The sequence below is a fragment of the Myxocyprinus asiaticus genome, chromosome 24, assembly GCF_019703515.2.
Source record: "Myxocyprinus asiaticus isolate MX2 ecotype Aquarium Trade chromosome 24, UBuf_Myxa_2, whole genome shotgun sequence".
Classification (NCBI taxonomy): Eukaryota; Metazoa; Chordata; class Actinopteri; order Cypriniformes; family Catostomidae; genus Myxocyprinus; species Myxocyprinus asiaticus.
This window is the reverse complement of record NC_059367.1, coordinates 7,748,810-7,762,197: the sequence shown is the minus strand read 5'-3', so window position 1 is coordinate 7,762,197 and position 13,388 is coordinate 7,748,810. Positions and strand designations below refer to the sequence as shown.

The following is a 13,388-nucleotide window of genomic DNA, read 5'->3' as shown; positions in this document are numbered from 1 at the left end:
ATGTCCAGTCAACTGAATTTACCACAGGTGGACTCCAATCAAGTTGTAGAAACATCTCAAGGATGATCAGTGGAAACAGGATGCACCTGAGCTCAATTTTGAGTGGCATGGCAAAGGCTGTGAATACTTATGTACATGTGATTTGTTTTTTTGTTTTTTTGTTTTTTGTTTTTTATTTTTAATAAATTTGCAAAGATTTCAAACAAACTTCTTTCATGTTGTCATTATGGGGTATTGTTTGTAGAATTTTGAGGAACATAATGAATTTAATCCATTTTGGAATAAGGCTGTAACATAACAAAATGTGGAAAAAGTGAAGCGCTGTGAATACTTTCTGGATTCACTGTATATATGTATGACAAGTTTTAATTTTATGATAAAACAATGTTTTGTCAAGTTTCAAAGTTATATTAAATCTAATACTGCTACAAGTAGATCAGTGCTTACTTTGGCAAATGATTTGAATGTTTTCATATTCTTTTTCATGTTGAGAATTTGTCTTGTAGAAACATTCACTGGGCTTTGCTGAAGAGCTTTTACACTTCACCTTCCATTCCCTGTCCACTGGCTGATTTCCTTTGACGAAGAGTTCTTTATTCATCTTGGTAGAGGTACCACATCCAAAATGGTTACACATCACATCTGAGTTCTCAGGTGTCCAGTCTTTGGAGCTAATTGACTTCCATGTATCCCCCAATTTCATTTCAACACGTCCAGAACAGCGACCCAGACCATCACTTAAACGTATTTCTAAGCTCCCTGCCATTTACAAATAATCATATTTCATTACAATGCCACAGATTGTGTCAGTTATGTTTAATTTGAAGTCTTGGGTCAAGTTAAGGCCAGGTGAATATTAAATTTTATGCATATCCAACTGTAACAAATATAACGTTTTGTTTTGCATGAATAAAAATTAAAAAAAAACCCTTCTGCTTAAACCAGCCTTTGATTGTTGGCTGGTCTTAATTGATTTAACCTCCTTAGACCCGAGCATGATTGTTGTGTGCATTTTCCATTCCACTTTATGATCTGTAACTAGTAGCCCCTAAGAAACATGCAAAAAAAATAAAAAAATAAAAAAATAAAAAAATAAATTCCCCTAACCAAATAGTATTCCTGAACAATTGATGTCCACATATGTGGACAGTAGCACTAAGCTGTGAAAAATTAAATGATACCAAGCTATTGAAATATATTTTTTTTTCATCAAATTGTTTATGTTTCCAGGAGTGCTGGTTATTTATGTTTTTGAGATGGTACAGACATCACAAATTAGCATAAACAATTCTGATTCAAAGTAAAGGCCAGCATCATCCAATAACTGCCAATCATGTTGAAATACAATTTTGCATGAAAAATTCTGAATCTATGCACTGGTAACCATTATTCCATGTCTATCAAATATGTTGAGTGGTCCATGTATCATCTGCAGCCTGAAACTGAATTTTTGGCCAGATATTTTAGGAGTGAGTTTTAGTAGTGAATGCACTTGGCTGCATAGAGAGCTATTGGATGCTCCCTTGCACCTTTGCTCCCTAATTAGGGAATTACTTAATCTCCAGTGTGCTGTCTATCTGCACTGGTCTCAGAACAGTTTGAAATGCACGTTATTTTCATCCTAACTCTTTATACAGCCTCTGAAAGCAACATTTTCCAGCTTTTGAATGCATCCATTGATTCTCAATGTGATAATGCACAGTGAATTAAGGTTATTTTAAGGAAAATATGCATAGCCTATAGCGAAACCAAAATGTTATGTCCAAGCATGTGGACGCAGGGTCTCAGGAGGTTAAGCTGATATTTCAGCAGGGACTTACTTCTTTTGAACGTACAGAAATTCTGGAAGACTGTGTCAGTTACCTGCACATACAACTGTGGTGCTCTTGCATTCTCTTCTCTCATGTTTGGCCTGGCAATGCCACAGTGATAACTCGTCACCCTGACAGTCAACATTACTCAGCAAACCATTCAAAATGGTGGTGCCCTGTTTGACGTCCAGCACCTCACCACAGTCAAGCTCTCGACAAACCACAATGCCCAATTTAGTCTTATCCAAATCGTTGAAGCACACTCCATGGTCAGATCCATTGATGTTAATGTAAACAGCCCCAACACATTTAGATGTAAAGTTGCGAAGCTTGATGTTGCCTGCGAACACAGAAATTATAATAACAGTAAAACAAAAAGGACATTCTCATTCTAGAAAGCATTTTATTGGACAAATATTTGAATATGCAACTGAGACCAAAATGAGTCATCAATATTTTTGTCCGTTTTCCTAGAAGACTGTACATTTTAAAAGCGTCTACCTGCTAAAAGTTAATATTTTCAACTTTTATGAGTACTCTAGCAGAGCCTCAAAGCATATTGACATGGACTTAACTCAACAAAAGTCCAATTTTGATTGAATTATCGACCTGTTATATAATATTAAATATACTATATGTGTAACATTATTACAAAATAATATTGAAGTATCAGAAAGAAACTGTCCTAAACACATAAGGCTAGAAAAGACAAGACTTGCAAGCAACATTACCTGAGCATGTCAGTTGGAGATTGTTAGTAAAGTTACCAATGGTGCCACAATTTAGATGAGTACAAATGGCTTCAGGGACAGGGTCATCTCTTTTCTGCAGTGGAACCCATGATTTATTTAGGTCATTGTACTCTTCCACCAACCCTGAGCAAACATTGCTGCCATCTCGTAGACGAAACCTCCTGTGTTCTTTGGATGAGAAGTTTTTCTGTACAAACATCTCTATGAATTGTCACTTGAGACAAACCAAATTAAGAAGTGTAGTGAAGCAGTACTTACTGGTGCAGATCACACTGGCTTGGTCCTTGCAGTTTGTTGACCACTCTGCACATTGCCAAGAGTATTGCTCATTGTCAGCACACTTTAGCAATGCATATTGAGTGATCATTTCTCCTTTGAAAATTCCAGGCTTGGGAATGTAATAATGTTCTCCACAATTAAGTTCCTGGCATATCTTTTTTGCTTTGTTTTTATCTGTGCAGAATTACAAATAATACATAAAACATACAAAAAATACTCATTGATTAATGCTGTCTTCATTTGCACAAGTGAAACTCTCACTGTATGTCCGAGATGGGCATTCATTCTTACGACATGTTATGCATTCAAGTCGGAAACATAACACTAAACTAAAAAAAAAAATTAAAATAAAAAAATAAAGATTGCAACAGATTTTTTCTTTCTGTTTTATCAGTGGATAAACATACACCTGATTTACTTTCTCACAACTTACATTATTTATCAAAAGTGGCCAAATTGGGAGCCTGGGTAGCTCAGCAAGTACTGATGCTGACTACCACCCCAAGAGTCTCGAGTTCGAATCCAGGGCATGCTGAGTGACTCCAGCCAGGTCTCCTAAGCAACCAAATTGGCCTAGTTTCTAGGGAGGGTAGAGTCACATGGGGTAACATCCTCGTGGTTGCGATTAGTGGTTCTCGCTCTCAATGTGGCGCGTGGTAATTTGTGCATGGATCACAGAGAATAGCACGAGCCTCCACATGCTGTGAGTCTCCGCAGTGTCATGCACATTGAGCCACGTGATAAGATGCGAGTATTGACTGTCTCAGAAGTGGAGGCAACTGAGACTTGTCCTCCGCCACCCAGATCGTGGTGAGTAACTGCACCACCACTAGGACCTACTAAGTAGTGGGATTTGGGCATTCCAATTTGGGAGAAAAGGGGATAAAAAAAAAAAGTGGCCAAATTTTTCAAAATGAAATTAAATACATTTAATATATTTATTTATTCAAGATTTCACTGAGTATTTAAGGATTTTTTTTAAATATTTATTTAATAATTTAATTTTTTGTAATTTTGCCTTCCTTACAAAGCATGGTATCTAACAAATAATAAAGTAATTTGCATAAATCAAACCACAAAGGGTGAGTCATTAGTCAGACATTAGTTATTAGCTCTATTAAACACCTTAAATGAATATTCCGGGTTCAGTACAAGTGAAGCTCAATCGACAGCATTTGTGGCATAATATTGATTACCATACAAATTTATTTTGACAAACAACATAATTCTGAGTCACATTCAATGGAAGTGAAAGGGGCCGATCCGTAAATGCTAAAATACGCACTGTTTCAAAAGTATAACCACAAGATATAAACAATATATGTGTTATGATTTTAGAGTGATAATATCACTTACTAACTTTTTCTGTGTAAAGTTATAGCCAATTGTACAACTTCATTGCCATGATGATGTAATGTCAACAAACCCTAAAACCCTAAAACAACTGCAAAAATGACTATTTAAGAAGTTTACAGCTCAAATAATACATGAGTTTTAACAGAAAATCTGCTGAAAGTGCTTTTATAAAATTATAAACTTAACATTTCTGCTTTTTAACCCTTCAAAAATTGTCCCCATTCACTTCCATTGTGAGTGCCTTAACGTAACCTTGATTTTCTTTTTTTTTCTTTTTTTTTTTTTTTTTTTTTATAAAGAAAAGGAGGGACAAGTCGAAATAACTTTTTGTGGCAATCAACAATGTGCTACAAATGCTGTCGACTGAGCTTAACTTGTATTAAACCCGGAATATTCCTTGAAAAAGGCAAAAATCTGGAGCCAATCTGTAAATGTTAAAATACTCACTGTTTCAAAAATATAGCCAGAAAACATAAACAGTATGAATGCTAACATGATACTAGTGTGATAAAATAAAATACCTTTTCTGTACCCAATTTTATAACTTTGTTACCATGACGATGTTAACCCTGTAATCCCGGTAATTTAGTAGTAATTTAGTTAAAATTACGAACTTTACAGCTCAAATAATACACAAGTTTTAGCAGAAGAATTAATGTAAGCTCTTTTATAAAAGTGTAAATTTTACATTTCTGCCTTTAAACTTAAAAAAAAATTGGCCCCGTTCCCATCCATTGTAAATGTAATCTGGATTTTTCCTTTTTTTAAAGACAAGGAGGGATGAGAAATTATACACATACGTATGCATTTAACTTACCCCACTCAGAGTTACAGATGCCAATAATGCCTTTCTCTGTAGAGAACTGGACAGCACCAGCACATTTATCGATCTGCCCATTCATATTCAAACTCAGTGTAACATTTCCTGTGGTACAAAAAGAAAGCTGTTCTAAATGTCACACCTCTGGAGCTATCGAAAATAAACTTAGAAGAACATAAAAGGGGAGAGTGGGGCTAGTTGTAACACTTTTTACACCAGTGAATATTTCTCAAGGTACATTTTTGAATGTAAATTTCTAAATAGGCACATACCTTAAAGTTTTATCTACAAAAAGCTTTGAACATTTCCACTATTATTGCCCAAGAAAAAACGATACAGTTCATTAAACACATGCTGACCTTTGATATCATAGGGGATAAGTTGTCACAATAAAACTTGTCATTAAATACAGGAGACTATTATAGGCTTTCAGCAAAATTTATAAGTAAACATTTCAAAGCACAGAACAATTCATGAAACAGCAATGATGTAAAAGGAAACATACCAAAATGATTGGAAGTAATAAATTGTTTAATTTAACTAAATTTAAAGCACTTGCCCAGACCCAACTGTCATGTGTATTTTGTTGATTCATGTTTTTCATGTCTTTTATTTTGAAAAGTTAATTTCTTGTTTCATGTCATGTGTCCCTAGTCAGGTGATGTCCTGTTTTCCCTCCATGTTCATGTGTCTTGTTTTCATTAATTTATTGTCTTATTATCTTGTTATCTGTTCTGTTTGTTCATTGGTTATCTTTGTCATGTGTACTCCCTTGTCCATGTATTTAAGCCCTCATGTTTTCCATTGTCCTTTGTTAGGTATTATATGTTTGGTAATGTATGTCATGTCAAGTTTTTTTTTTTTAATTTATTTATTTTTTTTGTGTGTGTGTGTGTGTATTTTTCCCCTTTTTCTCCCAATTTGGAATGCCCAATTCCTAATGTGCTTTTAAATCCTCATGGTCGCGTAGTGATTCACCTCAGTCCGAGTGGCGGAGGACGAATCCCAGTTACATCTTATCATGTGGCTTGTTGAGTGCGTTGCCACGGAGACGTAGCGCGTGTGGAGGCTTCACGCCATCCACCGCGCAACCACGCTCAACTCACCACACGCCCCACCAAGAATGAACCCCATTATAGCAACCACGAGGAGGTTACCCCATGTGACTCTACCCTCCCTAGCAACCGGGCCAATTTGGTTGCTTAGGAGACCTGGCTGGAGTCATTCAGCACACCCTGGGATTTGAACTAGCGAACTCCAGGGGTGGTAGACAGCGTCTTTACCACTGAGCTACCCAAGTCAAGTTTTTAAGTCAAGTTTATATTCAAGTTTATGTTTATGTTTTACGTTTATAGCTGGGGTTTTTTGGATTTCACTTTTGTAAATAAATTGCACTTGGGTTCTTCACTCAATTATCATCGTCTTCATCATTGCCACCAGTGCATCATTACACCAACATTTATTAAAATGTTGACCAATGCCTTAATTTACACTATAGTGGTTAGTTTGGAGGATCGAATTAAATATATTTATATATACAGGTGCATCTCAATAAATTAGAATGTCGTGGAAAAGTTCATTTATTTCAGTAATTCAACTCAAATTGTGAAACTCGTGTATTAAATGAATTCAGTGCACACAGACTGAAGTAGTTTAAGTCTTTGGTTCTTTTAATTGTGATGATTTTGGCTCACATTTAACAAAAACCCACCAATTCACTATCTCAACAAATTAGAATACATCATAAGACCAATAAAAAAAAATTTAATTACTGCCTCAATTCGGCGTGGCATGGAGGTGATCAGTTTGTGGCACTGCTGAGGTGGTATGGAAGCCCAGGTTTCTTTGACAGTGGCCTTCAGCTCATCTGCATTTTTTGGTCTCTTGTTTCTCATTTTCCTCTTGACAATACCCCATAGATTCTCTATGGGGTTCAGGTCTGGTGAGTTTGCTGGCCAGTCAAGCACACCAACACCATGGTCATTTAACCAACTTTTGGTGCTTTTGGCAGTGTGGGCAGGTGCCAAATCCTGCTGGAAAATGAAATCAGCATCTTTAAAAAGCTGGTCAGCAGAAGGAAGCATGAAGTGCTCCAAAATATCTTGGTAAACGGGTGCAGTGACTTTGGTTTTCAAAAAACGCAATGGACCAACACCAGCAGATGACATTGCACCCCAAATCATCACAGACTGTGGAAACTTAACACTGGACTTCAAGCAACTTGGGCTATGAGCTTCTCCACCCTTCCTCCAGACTCTTGGTTTCCAAATGAAATACAAAACTTGCTCTCATCTGAAAAGAGGACTTTGGAACACTGGGCAACAGTCCAGTTCTTCTTCTCCTTAGCCCAGGTAAGACGCCTCTGACGTTGTCTGTGGTTCAGGAGTGGCTTAACAAGAGGAATACAACAACTGTAGCCAAATTCCTTGACACGTCTGTGTGTGGTGGCTCTTGATGCCTTGACCCCAGCCTCAGTCCATTCCTTGTGAAGTTCACCCAAATTTTTGAATCGATTTTGCTTGACAATCCTCATAAGGGTGCGGTTCTCTCGTTGGTTGTGCATCTTTTTCTTCCACACTTTTTCCTTCCACTCAACTTTCTGTTAACATGCTTGGATACAGCACTCTGTGAACAGCCAGCTTCTTTGGCAATGAATGTTTGTGGCTTACCCTCCTTGTGAAGGGTGTCAATGATTGTCTTCTGGACAACTGTCAGATCAGCAGTCTTCCCCATGATTGTGTAGCCTAGTGAACCAAACTGACAGACCATTTTGAAGGCTCAGGAAACATTTGCAGGTGTTTTGAGTTGATTAGCTGATTGGCATGTCACCATATTCTAATTTTTTGAAATAGTGAATTGGTGGGTTTTTGTTAAATGTGAGCCAAAATCATCACAATTAAAAGAACCAAAGACTTAAACTACTTCAGTCTGTGTGCATTGAATATATTTAATACACGAGTTTCACAATTTGAGTTGAATTACTGAAATAAATGAACTTTTCCATGACATTCTAATTTATTGAGATGCACCTGTATATATCTAGATGTTTGAAACCAACTTGCAAAACCACTACTACAGAAAGTCCAATTTGTAATTGGAATTTTGATACAAAATCTTATTGTAATTGAGTTATAGCCAGGGTTGGGGAGTGATAGAATACATATAATGCGATTATGTATTTAAAATACAAAATATAAGTAATTGTATTCCACTACAGTTACAATTTAAATCATTGGTAATTAGAATACAGTTACATTCAAAAAGTATTTTGATTACTGAAGAGATTACTTTGCATTTTATTGTAATTTGCTTTATTTAATATTTAGTCCTTTCAGATGGAAAACATTTATACATATAAATGATGCGATCCAAAGTGCATTTGAACAGCGGTGAAACACTTTCTTATGATGTGTTACATTCATACGAGCAGACAGAGAAGTATGTTTGAATTAAATTTGGAGCAGAAGAAATAGAAATAAACCTTGTGTAAATTGTCAGCTTTACGCTAAGCTAAAATGCTATTTCTAGCCATTTTTCACACACGTTACCAGGCACTGATCATATTTTTATCAAGAAAATTCACGTTGGATCATAATTTCATTTTTTCTTGTAAGACCTTTGATATTAGGGCAAAAATCATATTCTTGATAATAATTTTTTTATTGTTTTCCTGTAAAGATATCTAAAAATCTTTAAAACAAGATCAGATGGATTCATCTTGTTTTAGAAACAACACTGTATAAGATATTTCGGTTTTTCAGAGAATGTATTTTTAACGTGTATTTTGTCTTACTGTACTGACAGAGTTTTTATAGTCAAAACAAGTGAAAAAATCTTCCAGTGCTGAAGAAGTAATCCAAAGTATTTAGAATACATTACTGACCTTGAGTAATCTAACGGAATACGTTACAAATTACATTTTACAGCATGTATTCTGTAATCTGTAGTGGAATACATTTAAAAAGTAACCCTCCCAACCCTGGTTATAGCCCTTGTGACAACTTCCCTGTGTGATAACTACCTCCAATTTCCTGTATAAAGCAATATTTGTCTGCAATAAAATACAATACAAAAAATATTACATACCAGAGCATTCAACAGCAACCAAATTATTTTCGCAGTCTTCAATGTTTGATCCAACATGGGGGCAGTTCCAAAGGCTATTTTCTGTAGATTTGCATTTAACTTGATCCATCAAGTATTTTTTGGGTAGGGGTGGAACTCTGTAGAGGGTCAATTCAGTACCAGAGTGACTGAGGCCCCCACACCCCAAAGATCGACATACAACCTCTGCGTTTATGTTATTCCACCCATGATGACACACCAAGCCCCATTGTCCATCACGATACACTTGCAACCGGCCTTTACACGGGCTGTCAGATCCCCATAAAGCCACCCGATTCAGACCTGCAAAAAGAGACAATCGAGAAAAGAGCTTTGACTGAAAAATCTATCAAAAAACAACAATGAAAAAGGGAGTAAATGAAACATATGATGAGCTCAAAATTATGATGGGATTAAGTGTTATTATTTTATATTACATTACATTATATTATATTACATTACATTACATTACATTATATTATATTATATTGTATTATATTACATTGCATTATTTTACATGACATTATATTATATTATATTATATTGTATTATATTATATTACATTACATTATATTATATTACATTACATTACATTACATTATATTATATTACATTACATTACATTATTTTATATTATATTATAGAACTGAACATAAGTAAAATAGTTTATAACTTACTTTTTAGAAATGCCAGATTTTTGTTAATTAATCTTTAAAATAACATTTACAACAGATTATTTATTATGTTTCTAATTCAAAATAATAAATGGAACTTTTACAACTATAACGTAACTAATGTAATAATCTTTATAAATACTTTTGGTGGGAAAAGATGGCATATAAGGTGCAAAATATTGTTTATTTGTTTTCAAAACGAATGATTCAAAATGAATTTGTATCCATTTTAACTGATGCTTCCAATAACACATCTTTCTAGCAATTTCTAGAAAAACCTCATCTATGTCAGTCAGCTAGATAACGTAACCTTGGTGACATTTACATCAGCAGAATCTGTGAAACAACAATGTTTAATCACAGAAAATCAAGTGCTAAAGTTAGCAAGGCATAAAAACACATGTACATTATCAACGAATATAAGGTCTTTGTATCGTAGGCTCTGGCCCGATAGGTCAAGCGATAGTTCCATCAACTGGTCCACAACTCTCTCACAACCTTTGTTGAGCCTTGCATAACATTAACAATAAATGTGTTAAAAAATGTTTTGTCAGGTAATTTAACTGCTTTTGCTCATGTTATAAATCCAGACTAGATTAGCACAAAATAAGTGATTTTAGTTTTGAGGGTCAGATAGAAATATCTCCTTAATGTAGCAACTGCACATTTTCACTTTTTACAGTGATAATGAAATCATTTAATTTTTATGAGCCATTTTTTAAATATTTTTAAACAACTGATGTGACTTTTTGTTAATTAAGTCAACCATAGGTGCATCAAAGTAACCAAGAACATGTTCCACTTACATTTAAAAACCAGAAATTGCATTCATTTTGAACAGTTGTATATCTATTGAATTATAATTATAATTTAAGAACCTTTTGTGAAAAACATTTTTCCTTCATGTAAAGTGTGCTATAGCTCTTTAAAATAAATGCCACTTGCTCTAATATTTTGTTATTCAGTGCAAAGACATTCATACATTTTTAAATGTGACTTTGTGGAGCCACTGTATACTTATTTATTTATTTTATGCAATTATAATGATGAAATATATTAAATTTTATTATGATTTTATGGGTGATGGAGTGTATTTTAACTGTATATGGTAATTAAAAAATGTGGTTCTGAGTTCTCTGCATTTTAAACCACAAACTCTGCAGAAACTGCTGTGGTATCTTATCTGCCTGTGGCTTTCAGCTCTGAAACTCTGTAAAGTTGCATGTTTATGCAGATTGTGAGATAAAACCCACTCCACATAAGCATTAGTAAGTTAACCACAGGTATAATCGTGCTTTTCCACACACGGTTATCGAGAACATACGCTTAGCGTAGATTTGGCTTGAACACTGAGGGGGTGGGGGGTATGTACAATCTTGGTTTAGGTCACTTTATGTCTCAGACCTATTAATTGCAATTTTTAAATGTGCAGATGCAAACTGTGGTAATGAGTGTTTAGAAATACTGTAAATGCATGCATATTTATTTAGGCCTACATATCTATTCCCTGATGTGTAACAGGGAAAAATTAATGGGTAGGACATATAATTGTAAAATAAAAATGCATTTCAGTTTCAAGATACAGAACACTGTAATATTCTATCATCATTTAATTTCTGGAAATGTGGCAGTGTAAAGACTGCTCTTGATTTTTATTTTGCAGGAGCAGTAAATTATTGCATTAAGTTTTATTAATTTCTATTCTTGTACTATTTTTGGTTTATTTGTTTAGTATACACACACACCCACATATAGATAGATAGATAGATAGATAGATAGATAGATAGATAGATAGATAGATAGATAGATAGATAGATAAGTTCTGGGTTTTTCAGTTACTATTATTATTGATATGAATTTTCTCTTTCAACTCGTATATAATAGTTATTAAATAATAATTGGTATAATACAATGCAATATAAAATTTGTTTTTATAAATAATGCTAACTATAAAGTATTAGATTTAAAATAATTTTTTCTTTGGCACTTGAATAAATTGCCCAAATGTGCAAAACGCCCACAGTATCTAAGGTCAGGGAGTCCACAAGTTAGATTAATAAATACAGCACTACAATTTTATCAGTAATTTTTGGCCAGAAATTCACTAAAGAGCATTATGCATATGCCTTTGTCAAAAGGATAAATACATACTACTAGAGAGATTAACAGAATTATATTTTAATTTAATATAAATGAATCATTAAATAACTATCAATTTTCAGCCATAGAAAGAACAAATAAACTATTTACAAAAACAACAATTATTACTTTTTATCTTTATCGCTACATGTCACCTATTTCTGTCATAAAACATATTCCTGTTGTCTTCCTAATATTGTGGTTTAAACATTTGTCCTGTATAATGATGGCCTGTATGGCCATGCACAAAATAATATATATATATATATATATATATATATATATATATATATATATATATATATATATATATATATATATATAAACAAAGAATGCAGTATGTGATAACATTTTCTATAAAGCTACTGTAGTATGTAATGCCTTATACTACTTAAAAATATAGTCGGTTATATTAAGGCATTATGAATACATTATATACATGCTTCCTATTTGTTACCAAATAAATTCAGTCATCTTATAAAAACAAAATAGCAATGCTGCTTTTGACTAACCTTGAAAGAAATGTGAAGTATGCTGCCGCTTGCATATAAACACGTAAATTAAATAGGCAATTTAACGTAAATTAAATAAATGTAATACATTTAAATGCTATATTTTTGTAATTAGTTCCTTAAATAAAAATAGTAAAAATTATCAAATAAACAATGTATGTATAATAAATAAATAAATGTATTAAACATTATGGTTGATTTGTTGGTTAGTATCTGTCTACATTATGTGTAGCATCATCTTCAAAACAAAGATTATATATGTAATGAAGCAAAACATTTGATTTTGTGAAAATTCTTTATGTAACATACTGATTGGTCCAGAGCCTCATTAAGATGCTTAGTTTGTACTATAAAAATATTTTTTCAGGATATTTTACTATGGATTAAAAAACTCAACATATGTAAAACATCCATTATATTTACCTTACATATGCAAAAATAAATTAGCATGTTTTTAATGTTCTTTTTTTCTGCTGTTTAAAAACAGAATGGGACACAAAGCGTGCAAAAATATGGAATTTTTATTTTATTTTATTTTTTTAATAATAAAAAAATAATAATTTTACTTGCCTTGTATAGCTGATATTAGCAAATACAGGAGCAGGAACCACATGATTGCAGAAAGGAGTAGAAATGAGAGGGAGAGACCAAATGAATACCTGCTTGGTGCTTATAAATGCTCTGTGATGTCACACCACATTCTCAACATCCTGTTCACTGGACTTTTGTCTTTACGAATAACAAAAATAAAAAAATAAAAAAAGAACGGAATTATGAAAAATAGTAAATACATTTTGGTTGTGAGCAGTGTTGGGGCAGCTACTTTGACTCTTAGCTTGGCAAAAGCAACTTATAATTTCAAATAATTACATGGCCTTTTGAAAAAGTAGGTAACAACATTACAAGTTAGATAAGAGCACTCTTGACATAGGCTAACAAAT

General features: G+C 33.6%; 1 protein-coding gene across 2 annotated transcripts in view; it reads right to left on the bottom strand.

Moving 5' to 3' along the window:
* Window positions 1–13,076, bottom strand: part of LOC127415010 (scavenger receptor cysteine-rich type 1 protein M160) — a 28,712-nt gene extending 15,636 nt beyond the window's left edge. For both annotated transcript variants that reach the window (XM_051653457.1, XM_051653458.1), the window contains exons 1-7: window positions 13,018–13,076; window positions 9,105–9,425; window positions 5,016–5,123; window positions 2,822–3,016; window positions 2,543–2,731; window positions 1,864–2,151; window positions 448–759 (exon numbers count right to left, since the gene is read on the bottom strand). In XM_051653457.1, coding sequence (XP_051509417.1) covers window positions 448–759; window positions 1,864–2,151; window positions 2,543–2,731; window positions 2,822–3,016; window positions 5,016–5,123; window positions 9,105–9,425; window positions 13,018–13,060 — 1,456 coding nt within the window. In that variant the 5' untranslated portion in view covers window positions 13,061–13,076. The remainder of the gene's footprint in view (window positions 1–447; window positions 760–1,863; window positions 2,152–2,542; window positions 2,732–2,821; window positions 3,017–5,015; window positions 5,124–9,104; window positions 9,426–13,017) is intronic.
* Between the last annotated feature and the right edge of the window lie 312 nt (window positions 13,077–13,388).